The sequence below is a fragment of the Nomascus leucogenys genome, chromosome 10, assembly GCF_006542625.1.
Source record: "Nomascus leucogenys isolate Asia chromosome 10, Asia_NLE_v1, whole genome shotgun sequence".
Taxonomy (NCBI): Eukaryota; Metazoa; Chordata; class Mammalia; order Primates; family Hylobatidae; genus Nomascus; species Nomascus leucogenys.
This window is the reverse complement of record NC_044390.1, coordinates 39,797,825-39,823,508: the sequence shown is the minus strand read 5'-3', so window position 1 is coordinate 39,823,508 and position 25,684 is coordinate 39,797,825. Positions and strand designations below refer to the sequence as shown.

The window sequence follows — 25,684 nt, the reverse complement described above, 5'->3', positions numbered from 1 at the left end:
TGGTTTGATGAAGGTTCCTTCATGCCTTTTCGATGTAATCTATTAAAAAAATTTAATATATTAGGGAATGTACAGTATTTGCTAAATTGCTTCAATTTTGCCATGTGTCTGCCTGCCACAAAGGCAAAACACCATTTGTCATATAAACAATTCTAAGTAATTATTTTGTCCTAAAATATTTGTTCTTAATAGCTTTTCTGAGCAATCTATTCTGTTTCTAAAGATAGTTGAAAACTGTATTTTCAAGAATGGTTTTCAGAATTTAAACTTTAGTAGGTGGACTAAGTTTCGACATATCATAATAAGGTGTTGTAGATCACTGAATGATCATAGAAGATTTATGAAAACAAGGAAATTCAGGTTTAGTACTTAAAAAATACATATAATAGAATAAAGATCTAAAGTCTATTCAGAAGTTGGAGAGGTTTCAGTTAGAGAAAAATGTCAGGAGAAAATTTAGATAAGGGAAAGAATGTTGAGACCTAACTGCCCCTCAGAAGTAATCTTAACATTTTCATCAGGTACATATATTTATGAGAGGAATTACTCTGACATTTTTTATAAGTACCCAACCAAAAAATGTAAGTAATAGTTTGTCTTAGAGTCCCAAATAATGCTTTGTAGTGAATAGCCCTAATTGAGAACTGCAGTCGAATGGATCGTTATTTCATTTTTAGTCTGAATTGCATGTTGCTGAGAGTAGAATCTGTATTTCTTTGAATTTCCCCATCCTATATCTCACTTGGTATTTTTAAGGTCAGTTAAGCACAGTAAATAATCTTTGCTCAGCAAGCAACCCACATCACCATCTTCCTGTCTGATGTAGCTAATAAATTCTAAGCAAACTTCAAACTCCTTGTGAAGCTTCCTAATGGATGCCTCACTGGACTGAAGAGCTTTTGGAAGCAAAATAAAATAATCATCTAAAGTTGAATGTTTTTGGATCAAGGTTACTAGGTCAACACTAAATTTAAAACCATTTTGAGAGACATTTTTTAATGGCACTTAGAAATTATGGCTAAAGATCAGGCTGTTACATGTGATGTGGCTCAGGTCCTTTGATGCTAAAGGTCTACAACTGACTTCTGTGTAAGATGTATTTTTAAAAACATTAACTGTGATTTAAAGTAGCAAGAGACAGTGTTCAGGCCAGGGAAAATAAAGTCTCCCTCTCCAGGTTTTTGGTTGAAATGGTTTGAGTTCAGTAATTTTATTGAACCTGAAAAAATATTATTAATAGCTGCCTTCACAAAGGGAAATAGGGAAGCTGGCCCCTGTCAATTCCTGCTTAGGAGTTGCCGAGACATTTTGAGATTGCAAGAAAACTGTGGATGAAATCCATACCAATTAGAGATCCTGTGTGTTTGGAACCATTTAAAAATGTTGTGGAGGGCTCAAAGGAATTAGTAAAGCTTGCTGCAGTACAGCTACATTATTAATCTCCAAAGAGAATAGATACCAGATGTTCACAGTGCCCAAGGACACCTCAGTGTTCTTGACAGTCTTAGTCATATTGTCCTTAAACAGATTCAAATGCCTGAAATGATTATGGGTGATAAGGCTACACCGTTTGTACATCTGAACTTGTTAATCATTTTTTGAAGAAATGCACTATTTTTGATAGGCAGGAAAAGTAAACACGATAAATTTGATATTTGTAAAAAAAATGTCTAAAGCAAAACAGTATAAATTCTTTGCCTATTTTTAAAAATGTTTTTTCACTTGACCCAGTGATAGCCATATTCAGGCTAAGTGATTATCTTTTTGTGTGTGCATGCTTAAACAAAATAAATTTATTTCTCTGAGTTCTGGAGGCTGGGAAGTCCAAGATCAAGGAGCTCACTGATTCAGTCCCTGGGGAGGGTTCTCTATCCTGGCTTATAGTCAGTCATCATCATTTTTTTTTCTGATTTTTTATTATGGTGAAATACACATAAGAAAATTTGCATGTTAACTGTTTTTCAGTGTACAGTTCAGTGGTATGAAATACATTCACATTGTTGTGCAACCATCACCACCTTCCAACTTCAGAACTCTTTTTATCTTGTAAAAAGGAAACTCTGGACCCCTAAATAATAATGCTCCTTTCCATCTTCCCACCATCCCCTGGCAACTATCATTCTACTTTCTGTCTCTGTAATTTTGACTGCTCTAAGTGGGAAGTTATTACCTTTTAATTAAGTCACATATTGTAAATATAATGTAAATAATGAAATATGTGATATTTTCTTTATAATTCATTTAAGAAATATTTCCATGAGCTTGGTGTTGAAGTTGTAGTAGTTAATAAAGTAATCATGATCTCATAGTACTTAGTGAAAGAAGCAAACATTAATCAAAATTATCCATATAAATAAATAATTGCAAACCATGATACATGGCTTGGAAAAAAAGTACGACTGGGTGCTGCAAACATGTTTGACCTGGGAACCTGACCTAGAATTAAAGCTCCAGCCATATTGATTGAGCACCTACTTTGTGTCAAAAAGCAAAACAGATTACAATGGTCATTTAAGGCATTACAGCCATTGACTCTCAGTTTGGTGGACCACAAGATAATTAGGAACAACAGCAAACAAATTAAAAATAAAATAAAAATAAAAAAGATTCTTGTAGTCTTTCTTCAAATATGGCTTCTGTTCAGTATCCTTTGGAGCATTTGAGTAAAGCTTCAGATTTTTTTAACATGTCTAAATATTTTTATATCAGTAATTTTATCACAAAAATTCCATTAGGAAAGTAATATTGTAACATTTGAACACTTCAGAAAACAGAGAAAGATGGGATGAGTGATAGGGACCTTGATTCCAAATATCTTAAAATAAACCACATTGTGTTCTTCCTGTAGCCTTCCTTCCCTGCAGGCTGTAGAAGAGTAGTCTCTGTTCACAGTCTCTTCTTCACTATGCTTTCCAATCTAATACTCATTGTTGAAATCTGCAGTGTCTCATAGGTCTTACTTAACTTGTCCTTTCTGTGGATTATGTGACTGCTGTCTGTCCTCCATCCTTAAGCAATTTTCTCTTTTTTCAGACTCTATCCTGATTCCCTTGTCTTCTTCCTATTTCTGGAAATGCTCTCTTTTCTTTTCCTCTACTGACTTTTATACTTTTGCTTAACATTTAAATACCTGTCTGGTTCTCCTCTCCTTTTATATTCATCCCTCCTACATATCCTTATCCAGGACCTTACTGTCTTTTATGTTGTGATGACTTTCCAATCTGTATCTTGAGCTTGGCTCTCATTTCTGAGCCCACATATTCCTTTGTCTCCTAGATCCACAAGAAACAGATTTTGTTATTTTCTCTGTAAAAATGTATCTCTAGCATGATTCAGCTAGTCACACAAGCTGGAAACCTAGTAGTAACGTGATCCTGCCCTTCTTCACTGCCCTGCATGTAACGCAGTCATCAAAATCAGTAAACTTTGCTCTCTTGATTGCTCTATAAACTCTCCCCTGCTTCCCAGTCCCATTAAAGCTTCATTATTTCTGTTCCAGTACAGTCTCTCATCTGATATACACGTTTCCATGTTCCCTCTTATCCCGAATCCCTCCAGTCTGCTTTCAGAACCATTTTTCTAAAATACAAATTTGATCATGTTACTAGGCTGCTTAAAAGCCTTCAGGTGGCCCCCAACCATCATTTTATCTAGAATGCCCCTGGCAGCAGTGCCACCACCATTTACAACTACTGGGTTCCTGGACAGCTAGATGAGAAAGCAGGATAACTGGTAACCAAAATAAAGTTAATTTTTTAATAGTACATTGCATTTAAATTTTATTTGCATTTTTATCTGCATGAATTTTTAGAGTCCATAGGTTTATGCTAATTTCATGTATATTATAAATTCCCTACTTTTGAAGATACATATATGTAATTTTTTTTTTTTTGAGACAGAGTCTCACTCTGTTGCCCAGGCTGGAATGCAGTGACACAATCTTGGCTCACTGCAACTGCCACCTCCAAGGTTCAAGCGATTCTCCCACCTCAGCCTCCAGGGTAGCTGGGACTAGAGGCATGCACCACCATGCCCAGCTAATTTCTGTATTTTTAGTAGAGATGGGTTTCACCATGTTGCCCAGGCTGGTCTCGAACTCCTGACCTTAGGTGATCCACCCGCTTCAGCCTCCCAAAGTGCTGGGATTAGAGATGTGAGCCACCGTGCCCAGCCAAGATAAATATTTTAAATATCATTTTTATTTCAGGTACCTCTTAAAGCTGAATGAAGCATGGGAGAATGTTTGCCAAAACCAATGATTTTCTTTTTGTCATGTTTACTCTTTGTCTGGACTGAACTAGTTTGCTTCTTGAGACTATTGTTTGTTTGAAGTAATGAAATCATATCATCAGCATATAGGGGGATACGTCCTTATATTTGCAATGGCAGGAGGGAAGAAATACAGAAATTCTCAAACAATACAAAGCAAATATAAACTTGAAAAGTGGTCTAAGAAATTCCTTTCCACTTAACTAGGCAATGAAGAGACCATTCTAACCTACCAATTCTAACTCAGATGCCATTGCAGATGTCATAAAAGTTTGTGTTAATCTCTTACAGCTAACATATAATCCGTTTTTAGCCACAGAGTTAAATCTGAGCCAGTTAAAGCTGGTAAAACTTACACTGACTTTGTCATTTTTATCAAGATTTTTAAAATGTAATTGTAGTTAGTAGAAAAATTATGATGCCTCAAATTTGTTGCTTCTTCAAATAAAATATTAGATGAAGAGACTAAAGTCTGCAGTTTATTAAAAAAAAATCTTGCCTTCTTATGCAAGATGATAAACTGAGCATACATGTTTGTTTCCCCTCTCTCCCAAGAGATATCTTTAAAATAAGAGTAAGAAAAAGAAGAGGAGGAGTAGGAGGAGTAAAGGTAGAAGAAATCCATTGCAAAGAGAATTGGAGTGGGGTAGGGAGCCTTTAGAAAAGGAAGCGCAAAGTTTTCCCAAGAAAAAAATAATGGGTGGAAATGCATTAATGGGTATGACCAATTAAAGAAAGCTGCAGCCCAAAATATGTACAAGAGTTGTTGCAGATGCCCAGCAGAATTATGGAAAGGCTCAGAACTCAGAATTGACAAGAGCAAAATGGGGGCCTGACAACAAGATGCTTAACTGAAAGTCTAAAGAACAACTAGACTAGTTTTACATTTTCCTTATCTTCATATTTAGAATGATAGATCATTAGTTACCCACAAGAAAACAAGCCTGGAAGACTGCTCTCTTAAGATATTAAACAGCCTGTCTGGGATAATTGGGGTTGCTATTGAAGTGTTGATATTCCAGAGTAAACCGTTCCCCATTGAGGTATTCAGGGAACCCCAGGATGAAGCCTTGTCCATCAGCAACTGACGACAGCAGTCCTGGAGTTCCCAGGCAGCTTTTATATTCAGAGGAAAGGCTTACTAAGGATACAAACCCATACTACATATAATAGCAGAGAAAACCTCCATCAGATGTGTAGGATAACTGACCTTGGCCTCAATGTTTAAATAGGAACTGTTGATCAAAGATCCCCAAAGACATATGAAGGAAACTAAGAGCTTGAAATTTAAAAATCAAGATAAGGAGAACAATTGCCCCAGAAGGAGCAGAGATATTTTAGAGAATCATAGAAAAACTAAAATAAAACAACTCTCTAGTTAATATTCTCAGAAATATTTGAAAAGATACTTTGTTTATAAAATAAGATGATACTTTTACCAAGAAAGCCAGAGATGATAATAATGTGAAAAAATAAGTTGCCAAAAAATACCTACAATGCAATGCCATTTATATAAAATTCTCAACATTTAAAACGGTATATTTTGTTTCTGGATATAGACATATGTGAAGATTAATTAAAATAAATGTGGGAACGGTAGGTAAGTAATTGTCTTTGGAGTACTAGGAGGCATAAGAGTAGGGAACAAGGTTAGAGGCAGATCTGCTGTAATTGTCAAAGAAAGAGGGGGAGAAAGAAACCTGAAGCCAATATAGAAAACAAGGTAATATCTGTGAAACCTGGGCAGTGAACATCTGTTAAATTGTGGATACCTAGTCTATTATTAGTATACTTTTGCATATGCTTGAAATGTTTGTAATTAAAAACTCAAAAAGTAAAATTTTGAATACAGAAGTTTGTACAGTTGTGTAATAAAGTCATAATCCAAAAAAAATAAAAAGAAGTGTGGCATGCCTTTTAACAAGTGTTGCTGTATAAAAAATGGAAAATCAATTTGATTTTTGGTCTCTTAGGATTACTTGTTGCGGTAAGGATTTGGCAGAATAATACAAATAATATTTATTAGTTTTCAGCTCTTAGAATCTGTAGAAAAGCACAGAGGACTTAATTATGGTTGGTCATTGGAATGGGGCAAAGGATAGGTGGAGGGAAGATGAGGGTGCTAAGGCCGTCTTACAGAGTGGGGAGCTGAATGGTATTGTCTTAAGCTACTAAATATCTACTTAAGCTAGATATTCATGCATTCGATTGTTCACTTATGAGATAGTTTTTTTGGAACACCTTTTATGTAGCAGGCACTTTTTTGGTTTGTTGCCAGTACAGTGGTAAATGAAACAAACTCCCTGCTTTTATTTTTACTCACATTCTAGTTCAAGAGGCAGACATTACCCAATGAGGTTTTAAAGAAATTAAAAATAACCTGAGTATTAAAAGATTGGAAAGGGGAATGGAGGGGAGATTATGTAGGTATGAGTACTAAATCTTAATCTTTCATAAGAAGAAATGAATTTGTAATGTCTAAAACAGCACTGTGCAAGGATGGTAATGTTCTATGTCTGTGGAAATCTTGGTGGAAATGTTCTATATGTATATCTGTGCTGTCTAATGTGGTCGCCATTAGCTACTTGTAACTGCTGAGAACTTGAAATGTGGCTAGTGTGACTGAGAAACTGTAATTTTATTTAATTTTAATTAATTCAAATTTAAACAATGACATGACTGATAACTACTGTATTGGACAGCACAGGTTTAAAATGAAATAATCAAGAGACAGCAGCATAAGCATATTTTTAAAGAAACAGAAAATCTATTTATCATGGTTTCCTGTGGGTATGGCAGAATTGACAGGTAATGTCTCATTATGAGCCATCTTGTTTGATTTTCTACCACATGCACATATTTGGTTGATTGCCACTTAAATTTTTGGAAGACTATGTTGCAACCAAATGGGTCTTTGAAGGGGAATAAAGAATCATTTTTTAAATGAGATAGACGTTATACCTGAAGCATCAGTTCAAGTGAATATTTTATTTTATTTTATTTTTTGAGACAGAGTCTCGCTCTGTCGCCCAGGCTGGAGTGCAGTGGCGCGATCTCGGCTCACTGCAAGCTCCACTTCCTGGGTTCACGCCATTCTCCTGCCTCAGCCTCCCGAGTAGCTGGGACTACAGGCAGCCCCCACCACGCCTGGCTAATTTGTTTTTGTTTTTTTTTTTTCTTCTTTTTAGTAGAGACGGGGTTTCATTGTATTAGCCAGGATGGTCTTGATGTCCTGACCTCATTATCCACCCCCACAAAGTGAATATTAAATAATTTGGCAAGAGTCAGGACTCTAAGCTTCAAACAATTCTTGTTAGCAGGGGGACTACATAGAGAGTTGGATTATTTATTTTGAATTAGGTAATAAGGTAAATTGTGGTCAGTGAGGTTAGCAGATTCCAGCTACAAATAATCTGAATACTACAAATTTTGAAATATGGCCTTGGAATTAGAGAGCTGTGAGGACTGATACACACACAAATAAGGACCTGTACCTCCAGCTTGCCTCACCAAAACTGTGCTAAAATATGTATCATCATTATTGAACCATCACCCAAATGCAGTGGGATTCACTGTGTTCAAACTTACTTTACATTTGAAAATAACGAAACATGTGTAATTACCTTTCAATTCAATAAGTTCTCATTCATGAGTGGTTTCTGCTAGGTTCTACTGATGAGTCATGTAGCTGACTAGCAAGGTTTCTAATTTTTATTTTAGGGTGGGGAAGGATTAGGGGAAGTGGAAGCTGTATAGCAATTCTTGTTAAATTAAGAATAGGACAATGAGGGCCACATTTTCTAGACATGGTCCAGATAGAATTGGCTTCAACTTGTTTACACTCTGTTGCTAACTTTAACAACATGTTTCACAGATTTTTTTAAAGAAGGTGGAATTGATTGGGACGGAGAGCTAAGAAAGTTTTACTTATGAGGCAGTTGGCGTGAAACATTTAGAATTTGTCAACAGAGTACTACTTGTGGAGAGCTATGCCATTATTCAATTATGGGCTCAAGTAGACTTGAAACAGATTGATTAAGCTACATTATGGATTGGAGGGGGAATAATTATTTATACTGCAATCTAAAAAAAAAATCCATTCTAGTGTAGATGATATAGCAAGCACCAAAGAAGCTACAACAACTAATCTGGATCACTTGCTCTTACATTTGAGATGAAAATGAGCATATTCTGGAGTTGCTTCACATGATATGAGTAGTATGATGTTATTTCTGCAGATGAATGTGGCCTGATGGGTGAATAAAACTGAGGCAGAACTGCCATATTTCAACTTGCCTGCTTCAGTTGTACTACATATATTTATTTGCTATCTGGAGATAGGAATTCTTTGAAGGGTGAAACTATTGAAAATAAGGCATCCTTGATAATAATAGGCTAATATCTAAAAAGTACAGTTTATATTCTTTGAAATGAAATGATAATAGGCCTAATCCAATCTCATCAAATAGAAACTAGGGGATGTATTGGGGGTGGGGTGAACCGACTCTGTTTATACAGGTTTTCACATGACTTTTCTTTTAAAAAGTGCATGGAATGCATCCAAAACAAATAATGTTTTGTTAGAAGGCCAAAAGGAAAATCCTAGAGAAAGGAGGATGGATGATCTTTCTTTAATGTCAAAACTGACATAAACACACTCCCCTCCCCCCTCCCTTTTACTCAAGATAATTTTCTCAACAAGACACAGATTGCTTCAGTCTCTGCCTATCACCCTTTGAAGCACTTTCCTTATTATTAGGAGTGGGGGCAAGGTTTCCTTTGAGGATTTTTACAGCAGTGAAGAGTTCCTTCTTTAAATACTTTCACATGATGAGGGAATTCCGCTTTCAAAGTGCTGTCATCACTGTGGCTTCTCTGCCATAAGGCAGTTTATTATTGGGGGAATGTCCTTCTTAGTTTGATTGTCATTAAGTACTTACCTTTCTGATGCACTCTTTGTATAGAATGTCACTTTTTCTGAGAAGTCTAGCAAAGCAACTCAGCATTCTCCTTTGTTAACCTTATTGGCCAAAGTTAGCCATGATTCTCTTTTGAAATGTGTTCCACCACAGGGAGTTACAGTCTCCAGCGTGGTTTTTCCTGTCCATCTCCACTAATCAAGATTTGGTTTGACATATTGAATATTCCATTTTGAAAACTGCCATCTCTTCTACAGGGCAAAGGGACGTTGTGAGTTTTGGGGAGTGTTGAAATATCTTTATTTATTTTTATTTTTATTTTTGAGTGTCTCTTCTAATGTTTAAATAATGCCATGGTAAACAACAAACTATTCAAGCATCAACGGTTTCCCAGAAACACTGAAATCTTTTGAGACCTGCAGTCTGTTTCAACCTCCCTCATCCTGCTCTATTCTTAAATATAGTTTTCTGGAAAATCCTGTGCATATCTAATTCAGGTAGAAAAAATTGAGGAAGAAAGTGGAACATAAGAAGAGAGTCCTAAAGTCAGAATATTCATATCCTAGTTTTGGCTTTGCTACTTACTGCCTGTGTAACCTTGGCAAGTAACTTATCCTTCTGTTCCCTCCCACCCCCAAAACCCTGTAAAATGAGTGAACTCTATGAACTTCATGTTTCTCCTCTCCTAAATACACAAGAAGTAAACCTCTCCCCTATATAAAGAGGCTTAATCACAGTAATTGAGCCAAGTTGGACAGTGCAGTGAGAAACTAGCATTGATATTTCCTAAATTAGTCTGTAATGATTTTATTCTCTCTCTTTCTTGTGGAACTCTCTGATGTGCTGTAATTATTTATCTCATTTGCTTATTTAAGGCTAACTGGAAATCAGTTTAAGAAACATTTGAGTTGTGCCTTTGTACTGGACACCGTGTTAGGCAATGAGAATACTCAGGTCAGTGAGTTTAGACTCTGCCTTCAAGGTGTTCACTAACTAGTAAGGGAGGAAAGCATGAAAATAAATTACAAATCCAGGGTGATGCCTAGAACAAGATAAATAAATATAAGATGCAATGTAGCATAAAGGAAAAATATATACGTGTGTATATCTATTTCTCCATACCTATTTTGAATTCTAGAAATAGGACTATGTGGTGCTGGGGTAAGGTAGCTTTATGGTAAATTTAATACAACAACGAAACTCCTAAACCTGTTTACCTGTTTACTACTAAATCAAGTGTGTCCCTCCCATAATATCAGTTGCCTTAAATTGCGATTAAATGAGTTATGCCCTTGAAGGTTAAAAAGGAAAATACAGAATGTTTTCTTTCTTTTCATAGATAAATGACTTTATTTTTCAATGTCCTCAAATATCACCATTAAACCTGTTTTCACTAGCAATTGGCACTTTATTATTAACAAAGAAGAACCCCTAAATGTGTCAAGTAACCATTGTAAACCAAATATTGTAGCCTAGAATATATTCAAATTCTCTTTAGAATTTAGAAAATGGGAAGAAATTCATTTCCTTAAGAATGCTAGTATGTCTCAGCATAATTAATTTTTGTGAAAGGTTATAGTCTGGAAGGTTAAGGTTTTCCTGGTGCTTTGTAGCAATTTTGAGCTCAAATCAAGGAATTACAAAGTGTTAACACTCTTGGTGTTAAATCTAGCACTGACTATCAATACTATACTCTTGCATTGTGGAGGATGGGGGAGCTTGCGGGATTTGGCCTAATCTGTTTTGTTTGAAACTGAAAATCATGTTGTTGAAGTTTGCATTCTGTTTTCTTTCAATAGGTGTATTAACACAAAGCACCAGGTTCTTAACGGGCTTCTTCCTTTCTGCAGAAGTAAATTTGACTTGTGAAAAAGAAAAAAAAATTGCACCAGCACTTCAGCAACATCGCCCCTCTTTCATCATTTTGGGGATTCAGGCTTCAGCTCAGTAACTGCAGACATATTTTGGGGAAACATAAAAACATGCCCATAAGTACTGAACATAAAACCTGACTGTACACTCAAAACATTTGTACAATCCTATGATCCAATTACCATCAAGTTTCTTAAAGTGTGTATATATTTTTAAAATCACTAGAATAAATAAAAATTGGAACTAGATGCTCTTTGAGACAAGGTGCTACCCAGAGATGTCTGAGGACTGATGCTTTATGAGCCTCCTATGAAGTGAACAAGCTTCTTGCCCATAAAAATAGATAGATGCTATGATTTCCAGATAGCCCTTTTTCCAGGAAATTAGATGAGGATGGTGACAACAGGATAGTCGTTTTTTTAAACAAAATTTTAACTATCCAAACTAAGTACTGAAAAAGCTTGCTTTCTAAGGAGGCATGGAATAGTTGAAAAGTTAACAGCCAGACCAATTGATTGTGTTTTGGAAAACATCATAATGGAAGATTCATAGTGCTTCAGGGCCATGCCGAGTGACTCTGAAGACAAGAGAAAGAGTGGTGAGAGAGAGCCTTCTAAGTTCAAGGATGCGCTAGAAAACTATTGGATGGTCTAACAATGTCTCATGAAGCACCAAACCCTAATGCAACTGTAATCTGACTGTGAGGAAAGGGTTGAAAAATAACTGTACTCTTGTAAAATATATTTTCCTTCAGCTTTTGACCTTTCTTTTTTCAGGTTGAAAAGTTAAACATACACTAAGGATTTTCATTATTTGCTTAGTATTTCTTTAAAATGCATTCTAACCCAAGGCTGTGTATCTCTCCTCTCTGCTTTGATTCTTGTGCCTGCTGTGCCCCAGGTTGGCCTTCATTCCACGATGTGATCAGTTCTGAGGCAATCACATTCACAGATGACTTTTCCTATGGGATGCACAGGGTGGAAACAAGCTGCTCTCAGGTGAGTTCATCCTTTCTGAAAACCCAATACGCTGCTCCCTCTGCATTGCAAACACTTTCAGGACTCCTGGTTGTGCTAAATATAGCAACTAAGGCCAAGTGACTGGTCACAAGGACAGACAAGCATGACAAAGTTTATATGAAGTCCAAGGGATGCCTATGTTCAGGTGTTTAGCAAGTCTAGTGGAATGTTAAGGCCGGCATGATAGCTCAAACCTGTAATCTCATACTTTGAGAGGGCCAAGTGGGGAGGATCACTTGAGGCCAGGAGTTCAAGACGAGTCTGGGCAACATAGTGAGAACTTGTCTCTACAGAAAATATTTTAAAACTTAGCAGGGCATGGTAGCATACGCCTGTAGTTCTAGCTACTCAGGGGGCTGAGGCAGGAGAATCACTGGAGCCCAGGAGGTCCAGGCTGCAGTGAGCTGTGATCATGCCACTGTACTCCAGCCTGGGCAACAGAGCAAGACCCTGTCTCATAAATAAATAAATAAATAAATAAAATGTCAGTTATTGGCTTCACCAGTATTAAACAAAATCATTGGTAGGAAAAAAATCATCTTCAATTGGCTCAGTAAATTGAAGAGTGGGCTGTTCTTGGGGCATATGAAGATTTCATTGTGTGGCTTTGTATAACCTCATATTTTGATAATCTCCCTCTCCTTGCAGTTCTGTGTACCCACTGTTCAGTCAGAATGCCTTTAATGGCAGTGATCCAAACACAATCAAGGAAGACCTCAGAAATGGCTTTTCTTAGGTGGGTGTGAGGAAGGTGGTTGAAGAGAGGCTGTGGGAAGTGAAAGTTCAGTGGTAGGTTGGCTATATGAGATAAGGTAATTCCTTTTCTGCTTCTCCTGATATACAGACATCCTCATTTCCAAGAATTTCCTAATTAGTTCTGTCCATCTGCTCTAACCAAATTAATGCTGGCTTTAAGGAAGCAAATGAGCAAGTGTTGAGGAGGAGGCAAAAATAGTTAATCTGAAACCCACAGTCGAGAGACTTGAACTTGTGGGTATTTTGTGCTTAAACACAGAGACATAGAATCTCCATCTACATGGAATAAGAGCAGCGGCATATTCTATGGAAGGCAATCTTGTTCTTTTAATCTGCTTTAAATAAGTGAAATGTAAAGTCTGCAATATTGTGGCACTGAAAGTTATTGACACCACAGGGTATTTTATTGGAGAATCTGTTGGACATATCAGAGGTACAGGGGCATGATCAGGCAGCTGTAATAGCAAAGTGATTGCCATATGGGCCTCCCTCAGCATTCTTTACCTGCCCTTTATCCATTTTTCTTTAACCCCCTCCACCAGCACAAGATGTTTAGGGAGTAGGTGGCATATTTACTACCAAGTAGGTAGGGAGGTTAGTTTGTACCTAACCATCTGATGAATTTTTGTTTTTATTAAAAAAAAAAAAAAAGACTGGCAAGTTTCCTGTCCTCCAAGTGTGTGGACTACTCTCTGTCTTGAAAATTAGACTTCATATTTTATCTGAATCACATTTTCAGCTCACTCTTGTTTCTCAGAATGGAGTCTCTGATGGTGATAGTGGAACTTTCTGGTGCTGGGTTTCACCCACAGAGGGTCTAATGTAATTGGACAGGTTTAGTGTGGGGAGCAGCATTTTTAAAAGCTCCTCTGGTTAATGCTCACAATAACCTTCTGAGGTAGGTCCTTTTTTTTCTCTGTTACTTTACAGTTGAGGAAACTGAGGCACAAAGAGAGCAATTGAACTTGGGTCAGCTTATGTGGATTTCAGTGGCAGAGCTGAGACTTGAATTAGGGTACTCTCCAGAGCTCTTTATGGTGCCCAGATAGATAGACAGGTTGAAAAGAGTCATTAAAATTTAAAAATCTCATGATCTTCCAGCAGTTGGCTTAATGCAATTTAGTTTGGGGGTTTGTTTGCTTGTTCGTTTTTTGTTTTTGAAATGGGGTCTCACGCTGTCGCCCAGGCTGGAGTGCGGTGGCATGATCTTGGCTCATGGCAACCTCCACCCGCCGAGCTCAAGCAATCCTCTCACCTCAACCTCCCAAGTAGCTGGGACCATAGGTACACACCACCACATCTGGATAATTTTTTGTATTTTTGGTAGAGACGGAGTTTCACCATGTTGCCCAGCTGGTCTTGAACTCCCGAGCTCAAGTGATCCACCCGCCTCAGCTTCCTAAAGTGCTGGGATTACAGGCGTGAGCCACCGTGCCCAGCCTGCAATTTAGTTTTAAATTCAATTAAATTTGATTGATGATTTTATAACTGTCACAAAAAGGTAAACTATAAGTAGGATGGCTCACATTAATTTGTAACTTAGGTACACAGTATTTAGTAAACCTCTTTTAAGACTAATAGTTGTTTCTTTAATTTTCTTTTTGAAGCTACAAATGCTGTTACATGATCGTTTTAACTCGTTTTCACTCAGAACCCATTTTCAAACATTGAATCTTATGAAAACTAAATTTAAAAGGCACAGAAAAATGAAGCATAAGGTATTAACTTTCCTTATGGCCCTACTCTCTAATCTCTTTGTGACAAATTCTTATAATTCACTGTTGGAATAAGCTTCTTTCTTTCTCTGTGCCAGTCAGAGAGATAACATCAGTAGTAGTCTAGGAAAGATCATTATGAAGATGTCCTACAGTGACCAAAGAGAAATTAAACCCACAAACAATGCCAAAATTAGGCAACATTCCTAAAAGAAGTCAGGCTAAACCAAGCATAGCTGTTGGCCTCGCAGTTAAAGCCCAAGGTGACTGTTCTTGTTCTTTCTTAACAGTTGTGTGATGAACCAACACTGGCCTGCTCCCTTTTGGCTTCTTTTTCCACAACCTTCACTTCTCGTATTTAGAAAGTGTTTGACCCTTTCTTAAATAGAACTCTTAAATTTAAAGAAAAGAGGGAGAGGAATTTGTTCTGCTAAGGCACGTATGAAAATACACGCTTTGGAGTAAAGTAAGTTCTATGCAGGAGAGAATGAGGTTCCAGCACTAACGAATGGTATGTGTGCCACACCCTTGCCCTTGTGGATGGAGGAGGGGGTATCTGCCACCTAAGCACAAAAACGGCGTACTGAATTCAAGTGGACTGGGTATCTTTCATTTCAGTTTCTCTGTCTTTTATTTGTGTGTTCCATTCACGTTTATTTTCCTTTTGTTTTATAATTTTCTTTCTTTTTTTAAATTTTCCTTTTTCTCAGGCATCTTTTTTTACCTTGACTTGATAAAATAAAAGATTTAATAGTTCCCATGCTAGAGCAGTCACTTGTGTTTTACTTCCTAGTTTCTCATTTTTGGCACTATTTTTTCATTATCTGTTTATCTTCTTTTACCTTACAGTTTTTCAGTTCATGTAGTCTCTTCTCCTGCTCAGAACTTCTCCTGTTTATTTTATTTTATTTTATTTTATTTTATTATGCTTTAAGTTCTGGGAAACATGTGCAGAACGTGCAGGTTTGTTACATAGGTATACACATGCCATGGTGGTTTGCTGCATCCATCAACCTGTCATCTACATTAGGTATTTCTCCTAATGCTATCCCTCCCTTAGCCCCCAATCCCCTGACAGGCCCTGGTGTGTGATGTTCCCCTCCCTGTGTCCATGTGTTCTCATTGTTCAACTGCCACTTATGAGTGAGAACATGTGGTGTTTGGTTTTCTGTTCCTGTGTTAGTTTGCTGAGAATGATGGCTTCCAGCTTCATCCATGTCCCTGCAAAGGACATGAACTCATCCTTTTTTATGGCTGCGTAGTATTCCATGGTGTAATTGACAAATGGAATCTAATTAAACTAAAGAGCTTTTGCACAACAAAAGAAACTATCATCAGACTGAACAGGCAACCTACAGAATGAGAGAAAATTTTTGCAATCTATCCATCTGACAAACGGCTAATATCCAGAATCTACAAAGAACTTAAACAAATTTACAAGAAAAAAAACAAACAAACCCATCAAAAAGTGGGTGAAGGATATGAACAGACACTTCTCAAAAGAAGACATTTATGCAGCCAACTTCTCCTATTTTTTAAGGGTTTTATTTTATTATCATTATTATTATTTTGCTGGTGAGATAATGTGGGAAACTACTCTGGTTTGCTCTCTTTCTAAAATTCTTGTATTCTTAATTTACGTGGCTTGTCTTTTCTCTGGACTGAATTGCCTCAATATGGTTTGTATTATAAAAAATCTATTAGATGCTTTTAGTGTGTTGTAGACATTTTCAGTCGGATATGTTATGTGGCGTATTTCTTTCCTTTTGGTAAAGATGGAATATCTAAATATGAAGAACCTTTAACTGCCAACTTCTACAAATGAACTGAGCCTTCATGGACAAAACCTAAATCAACTCAACCTGATCAGCAGTTTGGCAATATGGCAATATTTCATTGTTCTTTTGGTTCCTACCTAATTCTCACTTTAGTGCTTAGGATCCTTTTTTAAAAAAAATTGTGGTAGGGATGACACCATGCATGCAGTGAATTAGGCCCCATATTTGCATAGGAATTGTAGATTCATTGGGAGCCAGTAGCCTACCACCTCTTTACAGTACATGTTTATCCATGTGTCCAGTGACTTCTCAGATAATGTTTTTAGTAAAGATTTACTGAGAGAGTTAAGATTGGTTCAGTCCTGTCACCACTTTTTCTAGAAGTCTTGCAGTGAGGTTCTTCTAAAAGAATTGTTGTGTAGGAAACAGCACACTGCCTAATCTTTGCATTGACAGCACTGAAAACAAGCAAGGGTCAGAGAGATTCTTCACTGTCTTCATTATAATTGTTGCTTATGGGTACCCTGTTATATTCTGATTTTTGTTGCAATTTTATTTGCTCTCTTTTGTTATTCCACCTACTGAATTGAGGAATTATATTTCAGTTATCTCTTCCAAAGAGGATCTTCATCTTAAATTTACTTGCTTTGGTGAGCACATGTATTTTCCCTCCAGCTGCAGCCGTCTTGTAACAATTTTCAGCTATAAACAATTTTCCTTAATTTAATTTATATTTTTAACTAGTGATAAAATACATTGCTTCTATTCCAGTTTCACTAACTGCTACGAATAATTATTTGACAGCCTCTCCCTAATCCTCCAACCCCAGCCTGTTAAGCAACGCTTTGTCAGGAGTTTAAATTCAGTGCAAAGAGGTAAGATTTCCACAGTTTAACCTGCAGTTCAGTGAAGTAAGTTCCTTCTAGAATACCTGGGGAATTCTTCCTTCTTCAGATCAAAATTCTCCAGCTGGAGCAAATGGGAGACTAATAAATCACTTAACTTTTTGTAATTTTTTTTAAGGAAACCATCAGATCTCTGAATTTACCCACGTTGGAGTCTGTTTATGAGTGCTGCTATTACTGCTTGAGTCTATGGTATAGTCCCTTAAGTTTGTTGAAGATCATTATTAATTTGTTCTAAGTCAGCCAAATGAACAGAAAGGTAAATATGCACCAATAGAAAGTATTTTTCAAAAGTTAAGCAGTTTTTGGTAAAAACCCCAAACCTTATTAATCTTCTACAGATGACAACTCACATATTGCTGATGATTAAAGATACACATGTGTTACAATAGGGCTTTAGACTCACAGCCCATCTCTCTTTTTCTTGATCTTTCAGTAAAATCATAATGCTAAACTGGTGACTTCACAGTCATTTCCTTGGCAAAAGATTAATATCACAAGCACAGAGGAAAAAAAGCCCCCACTTACACACAAGTGTCTTCAATAACAGTGGGAGAAAACAGAATACTACTGGCAAAGTAAATTGCTTTTCTTCTTAAAACTTTTTCATCCTGCCCCATGTGCCCAAGTGTAAAAGCCCTGCTTTGAAAATGCTTCATTTCATAGATCAAACACTTAAGAGAAAATGACAATAATAAAGCCCAAACATCCTAGGAATAGCTAGGAGAAAAACCTCTAAGACAGTGGGAAATACATCAGTGCAGAAAAATGTAACTGTGTTGAATACACTATTTGTGTTTCTTATGTATACAATTGAGAACTGCAGTCAGATTTTAAGGAATTATGTTAAATTTGATGCTCAAACATTTATTTTAGGGGGTCCTTTCCCTTGGTTCTCTGCAGGTTCTTTAGTTGCCAGCTTTTCTGAATGGGAGGCTTAGGTGATAAAGGATTCTTGTGAGAATTCAAATTTTTTCTCTTGAACAATCATCTGATGCTCTTCAGAATGAAGACCAGAATATTCAGGTACATTTACTTGTGAAATAAAGAAACACATAACCATTAAAAACAACATTCAAAATGCACACTAAAGATTCTATCCTCAAATAAATCATTAACAGCAGGTCTCAGAGATTTCTTCATCGAGCAACCAGTTTGTTTCAGTTACAACCAGTTGTGCTGAGAGACCCCAACACGTTGCCAGTTGGCTGGGGCCTGGGAGGCAGAACTTGCAGGCAGCTAAAGAAACAATGCTTCTCTGGCAACTTCCATTTATCCTCCCAGCTTTCCCAGGGCTAGAAGCTGCAAAGAATGGGCTCCACGCGCATCCTCTCAGGGAGGAGCCTTCAAGGCTTGTGCGCTTTTCAAAGAAACCGGGTAACAGTCCTTTCTGGGAGACTAGGTTTACCTGGGAGGAAGCTCGACTGGCACTGCATGGTTAGGCTTCCCTCAGACAAATGGCTTTGCCGGCATTGGGGTGGGCATGTATGTGGTGCCACAGATACAGATGAACACCTTTCTATGTTTTGAGATGATGCTTCTCCCTCAGTAACCTAAGGCTGCCGTGACTCTTCCAGAATACCTTGTGGCAAGTATGATGAAGCCATAACTATCACTTTCAGGGGACTCAAACCATTTCTGAGGATTTTTCTACCCCCATCCTCAACCCATATATTTATTAGCAAGTAGTTTTCATTGTCTTTTTCTAACTATAATTTCTCTTCCTCACTTCTTTTTTTTTTTTGCCTTGGAATAGGGACACACCTAGAATCAGTGTTTTCCTTTCTATTTAACCAGAATACTAGTTCCAGATTAGCAAATGAAACTACAGGTTGAAAACTCACCCAGTTCAACAGACTCAATTACTGTAATTTGGATTTTTAAAATATGATTTGGGAAATTAAGATCATATAACTCATTCTTAAACACCTTCAAATGTATCCTCACTATGCTTTATTTTTGGTGTAGAATACATAGAAATATTTTCTAAAGATGCTCAAGAGATTATTAGCAAAGGCAATATCATTTATTTTTCCCAGATAGCTGCATTCTCTCATTAAACACACACACACACACACACACACACACACACACACACCCCTAAGGCTTTTAGATATATGAAAACTTCATCTCTTAAATGCCAAGTGATCCAAGTGCTGGAGCTGCATCTGAGATCAGTAATTGTGCACACACACTGGTCACCGAGAGCACTGGTTCCTGTTGGACAGCACCTTGACTATTTTGGCAGGCAGAAATGGGTGTTTTCCTGTGTCCATTGGGCAAGCATATGTATTTTTACTGGTTCATCTTAGCTGTGGATGCCTAAAAATTTGGCATCAATTGTTTATAGAAAGGAAAAGCAATCTGAGCTGTCAGCTTTGATATTACCTAAACCTGCATAGAATGTGGTAAAATAATACAAGATTTGCTTTTTAGGCCTGTTTCATATTTTCTAGGCAATAGATCAAATCAGTTCAGGGTTCATTTTTAGCTCTTTAATAAACTGACAGAGTTTGCTGGCAGTGAAATGAGAATGCACTTTTAACATGGAAGTGCCATACAGTCAAATTTGCTATTTCTACTATTTGTTAATAACTAGGGAATACTTGAGAATTGAGCTTAGCATGTTCAACAGGGAAACTAAGATTCTAGTGCTTTTCGTTGTAATGAGCACTTTCTCTCATTTTTCTCTCTTCATCTCCATTTGGTATCTCAGCCCCAGTCCCCTGTCAATTAATACACTTTCCTTGAAATTTGTGTTTTATACACCAAATCAGCACAGTGAGAGTTAACAAATAATTGATATGCTTTTTCTCTCATACTCTTACCTAAATCTTGACTCTTCCCTCTCCTCGAAATGCCCTCCCCTAGAGATACACTTCTTCCAGGTCCTTATTCCAAAGTCACCCCAGGTAGGCCTCTTCTGACCACCCTGTCTAACATTTCATATCACCTTCCTTTTTTCCTCCCTTAGCATTGCTTTCTACCTTTCATGCTTTATAGTTCACTTGTTTTCTTGTGTACTGTCTGTCTCTCCCACTAGAATGTAAGCTCTATGAGGCCAGGGATTGTTGCCTGTACTCCAGGGTCTAAAACAGTGCCTGGTTTTAGCAGGCACTCCATTAATAAGTGAATGAATGGAAGTCATTTACCTCAGGCTTTGGTTTCTTTGTTCCATGATAAATGATGGATTTTCACAGCCTGCTTGAATATGGTGCACCAGTGTCTCCATCTCGTTTGCCCCATCCCTGATGGAAAAGGGTAGTAGATATCTAAGTGTGACATGTACTTTCATCTCCTGCAGCTGTACCCAGCATCAACGCAGTTAGTGTAGGGGTATTCACTGAGCCAGCCTTTTTGGAGAAACTTTCTCTGGGCTGGATTTCTCTCAAACACCAACATGATGTTCCTTCTGCTTCTGTCTAGACCTTAGGTCTCTTCTTCCCCAGCTTTTTGAATAGTCAGTAAAATTGATTTTAGCTAAACAGCTTATTCCTTTTCTTTATATTATAGTTCATTTGGATAAAGAAGCCAGCATGACACTCGACTTGTTGGAATCCAGGAAAAAAACAATTGTGTATGCTAGAGATGCTTCCTTTTGCTACATTTGCAGCCCTGGTGACTGTGACATAAATCTATTGAGCCTTGCCATTGCTTCGCTGGGTTCCAAGAACATCCAATGCTTGTCTGATGTTAAGTTTTACTGCCCATGAAAGCAAACATCACCTCTGTCATGGCCAGTTAAACAGTATCTTTTCAGTGGACTTCTGCATATCGGAAACCCACCCATCCAAAGCCAAAAGTAATGCCAGGGGGAAAGATTTTATGCTGCCATGTTTCTTACAAGGGAAGATCAAGGGTCAACTTGATTCATAAAATTACTGCAGTCATTTTTCAGCTGGCTGAGAGACTTCACAGATCAAAAAATACAGTGGCTCCTAAATGATTTCTGATATGCACAATTCTAGTGTTTTTTATTCTCAGCATGTGGCGCAAAGCCTGCCAGAAACCATCTTTGCGGCTATTGACAGGCGGATTAGAAATCATCCACGATGGTTTCCTTCATTTCTCTACAGGCTGATCATCCATTTAAACTGCTTAATGTGAATTCCTCTCAAAGCTTGCTTTGTACATGCTTTTCCCTGACGTTTTGTTCTTCTCTTTCAGTGCGGTGCTCACCTTGGGCACATTTTTGATGATGGGCCTCGTCCAACTGGGAAAAGATACTGCATAAATTCGGCTGCCTTGTCTTTCACACCTGCGGATAGCAGTGGTGCCGCCGAGGGAGGCAGTGGGGTCGCCAGCCCAGCCCAGGCAGACAAAGCGGAGCTCTAGAGTAATGGAGAGTGATGGAAACAAAGTGTACTTAATGCACAGCTTATTAAAAAAATGAAAATTGTTATCTTAATAGATATATTTTTTCAAAAACTATAAGGGCAGTTTTGTGCTATTGATATTTTTTCTTCTTTTGCTTAAACAGAAGCCCTGGCCATCCATGTATTTTGCTATTGACTAGATCAAGAACTGTTTATAGCTTTAGCAAATGGAAACAGCTTTGTGAAACTTCTTCACAAGCCACTTATACCCTTTGGCATTCTTTTCTTTGAGCACATGGCTTCTTTTGCAGTTTTTCCCCCTTTGATTCAGAAGCAGAGGGTTCATGGTCTTCAAACATGAAAATAGAGATCTCCTCTGCAGTGTAGAGATCAGAGCTGGGCAGTGCAGGGCATGGAGACCTGCAAGACACATGGCCTTGAGGCCTTTGCACAGACCCACCTAAGATAAGGATGGAGTGATGTCTTAATGAAACTGCTCAGCTTTGTGGAAAGTTTGAGCTAACGTCATTTTTGTTTTCTCACTAAAAGGGTGTGAAGGTCCAAAGTCTTTCCTTATGTTAAATTGTTGCCAGATCCAAAGGGGCATACTGAGTGTTGTGGCAGAGAAGTAAACATTACCTCACTGTTAGGCCTTTATTATATTTTCCATTGAAAGCATTGGAGGCCCAGTGCAATGGCTCATGCCTGTAATCCCAGCACTTTGAGAGGCCGAGGCGGGCGGATCACAAGGTCAGGAGATCAAGACCATCCTGGCTAACATGGTGAAACCCCGTCTCTACTAAAAATACAAAAAATTAGCCAGCCGTGGTGGCGGGCGCCTGTAGTCCCAGCTACTTGGGAGGCTGAGGCAGGAGAATGGCGTGAACCCGGGAGGCGGAGCTTGCAGTTAGCCGAGATCACGCCACTGCACTCCAGCCTGCGTGACAATGCGAGACTCCATCTCAAAAAAAATAATAATAATAATACAAAAACTAGCTGGGCATGTAGTCCCAGCTACTCCTGAGGATGAGTCAGGAGAATCGTTTGAACTCGGGAGGCAGAGGTTGCAGTGAGCTGAGCTCATACCACTGCACTCCAGCCTGGGCAACAGAGTGAGAGCCTGTCAAAAAAGAAAAGAAAAAGAAAGCAGCATTCGAATGTAAGACAACTGTAAAATATTGAACCCCACTTGGTCTAAAATTCAAAAAGAAGAACGTCTGTCCATCACCTTTTTATAAGTCCCTCTCTCCACACCTAAAAGCAGCTGCAGCTGGAAGGGCATAAATTCCACTGTGTAAAATAAAATATTAGGGGCAACACACTTCATCAAGGCAGCAGGAATGAGGGAGAGCAGAGAAGATCAAGGATGAAGTCTTGGGGACTGAAAAATTCAGTGCGGGGCAGAAAAACTGACAGGGCACTACAAGTAACAAACAGAATCCAAGTGGGGTGGCCCTTGTGCACAGAGCTCCAGGTGACCTCTGGAGAGACATGGGCATTCACATGGAAAGCTAAAACTGAAGTTCAAGTTTCATACTCAACATAATCTTTTGTGTGACAAAGGACAAGCCATTTAGCCTCTCTGTGCCTATTTCTTCATGCGTAAACTGGGACTCATAATATTTGTAAAATGTATTGATACTCTCAGGGCAAATTCACTATATTGCTATACAACTGAGGTCAGTGTTGTAAAATTAAACTGATCTGGTTCTAATTGCCTCAAAGGCCAAAACCCAGGCATCTGAAATGGAAAGAAGCAGAGAGGAGGCTGACTTAGCTGATTGGTATGGAAAAAGTTGGGCCAAGAGCCAGAATTTCCCTTTGTGGCAACACGGCTAGTTTTACTTTGAGAAGCTCTGCTCAGTTGCTTTATAACATTAAGTCTGTGCACAATAAAGTTTTCACAGTATAAACGGTGGTGATATAAGTCAACATTGCTGTAGCCAGGTGTGAAGGTGGTATGGTGTGTGACGAATGTACATCCTGTTTGTAGCTTTGGATGCTAATCTTGAATTGTAGTTTAAAAATATATATTTTTGTAACTCTTTGAAAGCTTATGAAGACTGACAGCTTTCCTTGTAAGCACTAGGAGAAAAAAAAGAAAGAGGGACATTTGACAATTTTAAAGAAACAACAAGAAATTAGAATGAAAATCTGTGACAAACAGCGTCAGTGTGGCCATGTCCACATTCCTACATATCTCTCTCTACAAGCACCTCTCTAAGAAGCCTGACATCCCGGTGGACTCTTTATAGTCATGTATGCTTGATTCCAGATGAGCTCTGGTCTTATCTGGATGCTCAGATAAGAGGTTTCTATCTGAGCATCCAGATGCTCCCTCAGGTTCCAAGACATTTCACCCCAGGCCCTGGGTTCACTCTGGAATTCGTAGGCTTCACGTCTCTCTAGAAATGAGGTGTAAAATTTAAGACCAGACCTCAGCCATCAGTGTCCAGACCATCCTAGAAGTCTTTCCCAATCTCACAGAGAAAGCCCTAGTATTTCCCAGTGACCCCAGGATTCCACGCTGGGGTGGCCAAAGAAATAGGTCTCTCAGGGCTTTGCCACAGCCTGCAGCCCATACTCCAGAGGCACACACAGCACCTCTCGGCTGCTCCAGCTCTGTGGGATAGCCTCCCCTGGGGTCCGCAGGACGGGGGCCACAGTGTTGAGGTAGACAAGGAGGATCAATCAGAGGCCTCTTCCCTCTCCACAGAGACTGGATTGTCATTGTTCCTTCATTTATATCGTAGGGCTTAACATTTCACTCAGAAAAAGCCCCTCTTTTTCTAATCCTTAGTCTTTGTTTCAAGGAAAGCCACTTTTTCTTCTACCACATTTTCCAGGATCGACTTTAAGAAAAATGCAACATCTATTGAAAAAAGAGTGGGGTGTATGCATGTGGTTTAATTCCAGATTGCTTTTGGGTTTAAGTGGTATCAAATTTCAGTATATTTCTGTCTTATGTGAAAGAAATATATTACTAAAACGTCAGTGAGCAATAATGTCAGCTGTCGAGCACTAGATTTATTTTTGCAGGATATGGAGTGCAATGAACTGAGTCAGTATGGCAAGGTGTATGTGATCTGTGGGAGTTATGCCATTTTTTTAACGTAGGAAGTGCACGGGACTTTCCCTCTCTGCACTCCAGCTCTTACTGTACCATTAGAAGATGCAGATTTCTGTTGGTGTGCAAAAAGTATGGCCTTACATTCAAGCAGAATGGATCTGAAGAAAGCAGCAATATCTGTTGTATTAGAGAACATTCCCATGTGTTTAAACTCTTCACTTCTTAGATGCATTTAAATTCTTAATGCAAATGACGTAGCAATTTGAAAACTTCTCTGTATTACTTGTGTTTAAAATGTCTTGCTTTAAATACAAAAAAAATGGTAAAGGGGATTATCTTTTGTTTAGAAGGTTAAATATTATTTTTGCCTTAGATAGCTTTGTAATAATTTTTCTCCAGACAATTCAACACTTTTGAAAAATGACATGAATTTTCATTAAAAACCCTTTTCCTATGTTTATTGTATACAAGAATTATGCAATAAAATTTCTTTGTAAAAATATTTTCTTCTTTGATTCCTAAAGACTCCTTTTATTTTCAGCACAGATACATGGACTGGAGTTTGTAGCAGACTGTTCTGTTTGCCTCCTTAACCAGCTGACAAGTCTGTAGTCTATATAGAGAGCCTTTCATCTGATGCAGTCTTTGGAAGTTGGGTCTCTCACAGTAGGGTCAAGTCCAGCTCTCCATACCACAGGCCCTGGGAGAGGCCTCCAGGGATCTGAAAGACTGGAGGAAAGGGAAACATTTGCAGAATTACTCAACCTTCACCTCACCTCAGCAAAATCTTCAGCAGCTTGTGTATGTTTCTTGCTTAAAATATGGATTTGGGAGTTCCACCATGAAAACTCTGCGGGTAAAAATGCAGAAATGATACCACGCTGATGCCTTGCCTTCTGTTAAAAAATTTGACAGGAAACTTACACTATCATCGAGGGTTGGTCTCTAGGGAAGTATATTAGGAGCTTTCCACTGCTTACAGATGATTTCACTGATAAAAGACATCTCTACAGATAAGTTTTGATATTGTATTATTTGTTGTTGAAATGTTGAGTTGTTTTGTAT

General features: G+C 38.1%; 1 protein-coding gene across 2 annotated transcripts in view; it reads left to right on the top strand.

The window, feature by feature from the left end:
* MSRB3 (methionine sulfoxide reductase B3) overlaps nt 1–25,118 on the top strand; it is a 191,499-nt gene extending 166,381 nt beyond the window's left edge. For both annotated transcript variants that reach the window (XM_003259599.4, XM_012500258.2), the window contains 2 exons: nt 11,961–12,058; nt 21,401–25,118. In XM_003259599.4, the coding sequence (XP_003259647.1) occupies nt 11,961–12,058; nt 21,401–21,568 (266 nt within the window). In that variant the 3' untranslated portion in view covers nt 21,569–25,118. The remainder of the gene's footprint in view (nt 1–11,960; nt 12,059–21,400) is intronic.
* Nucleotides 25,119–25,684: the final 566 nt, after the last annotated feature.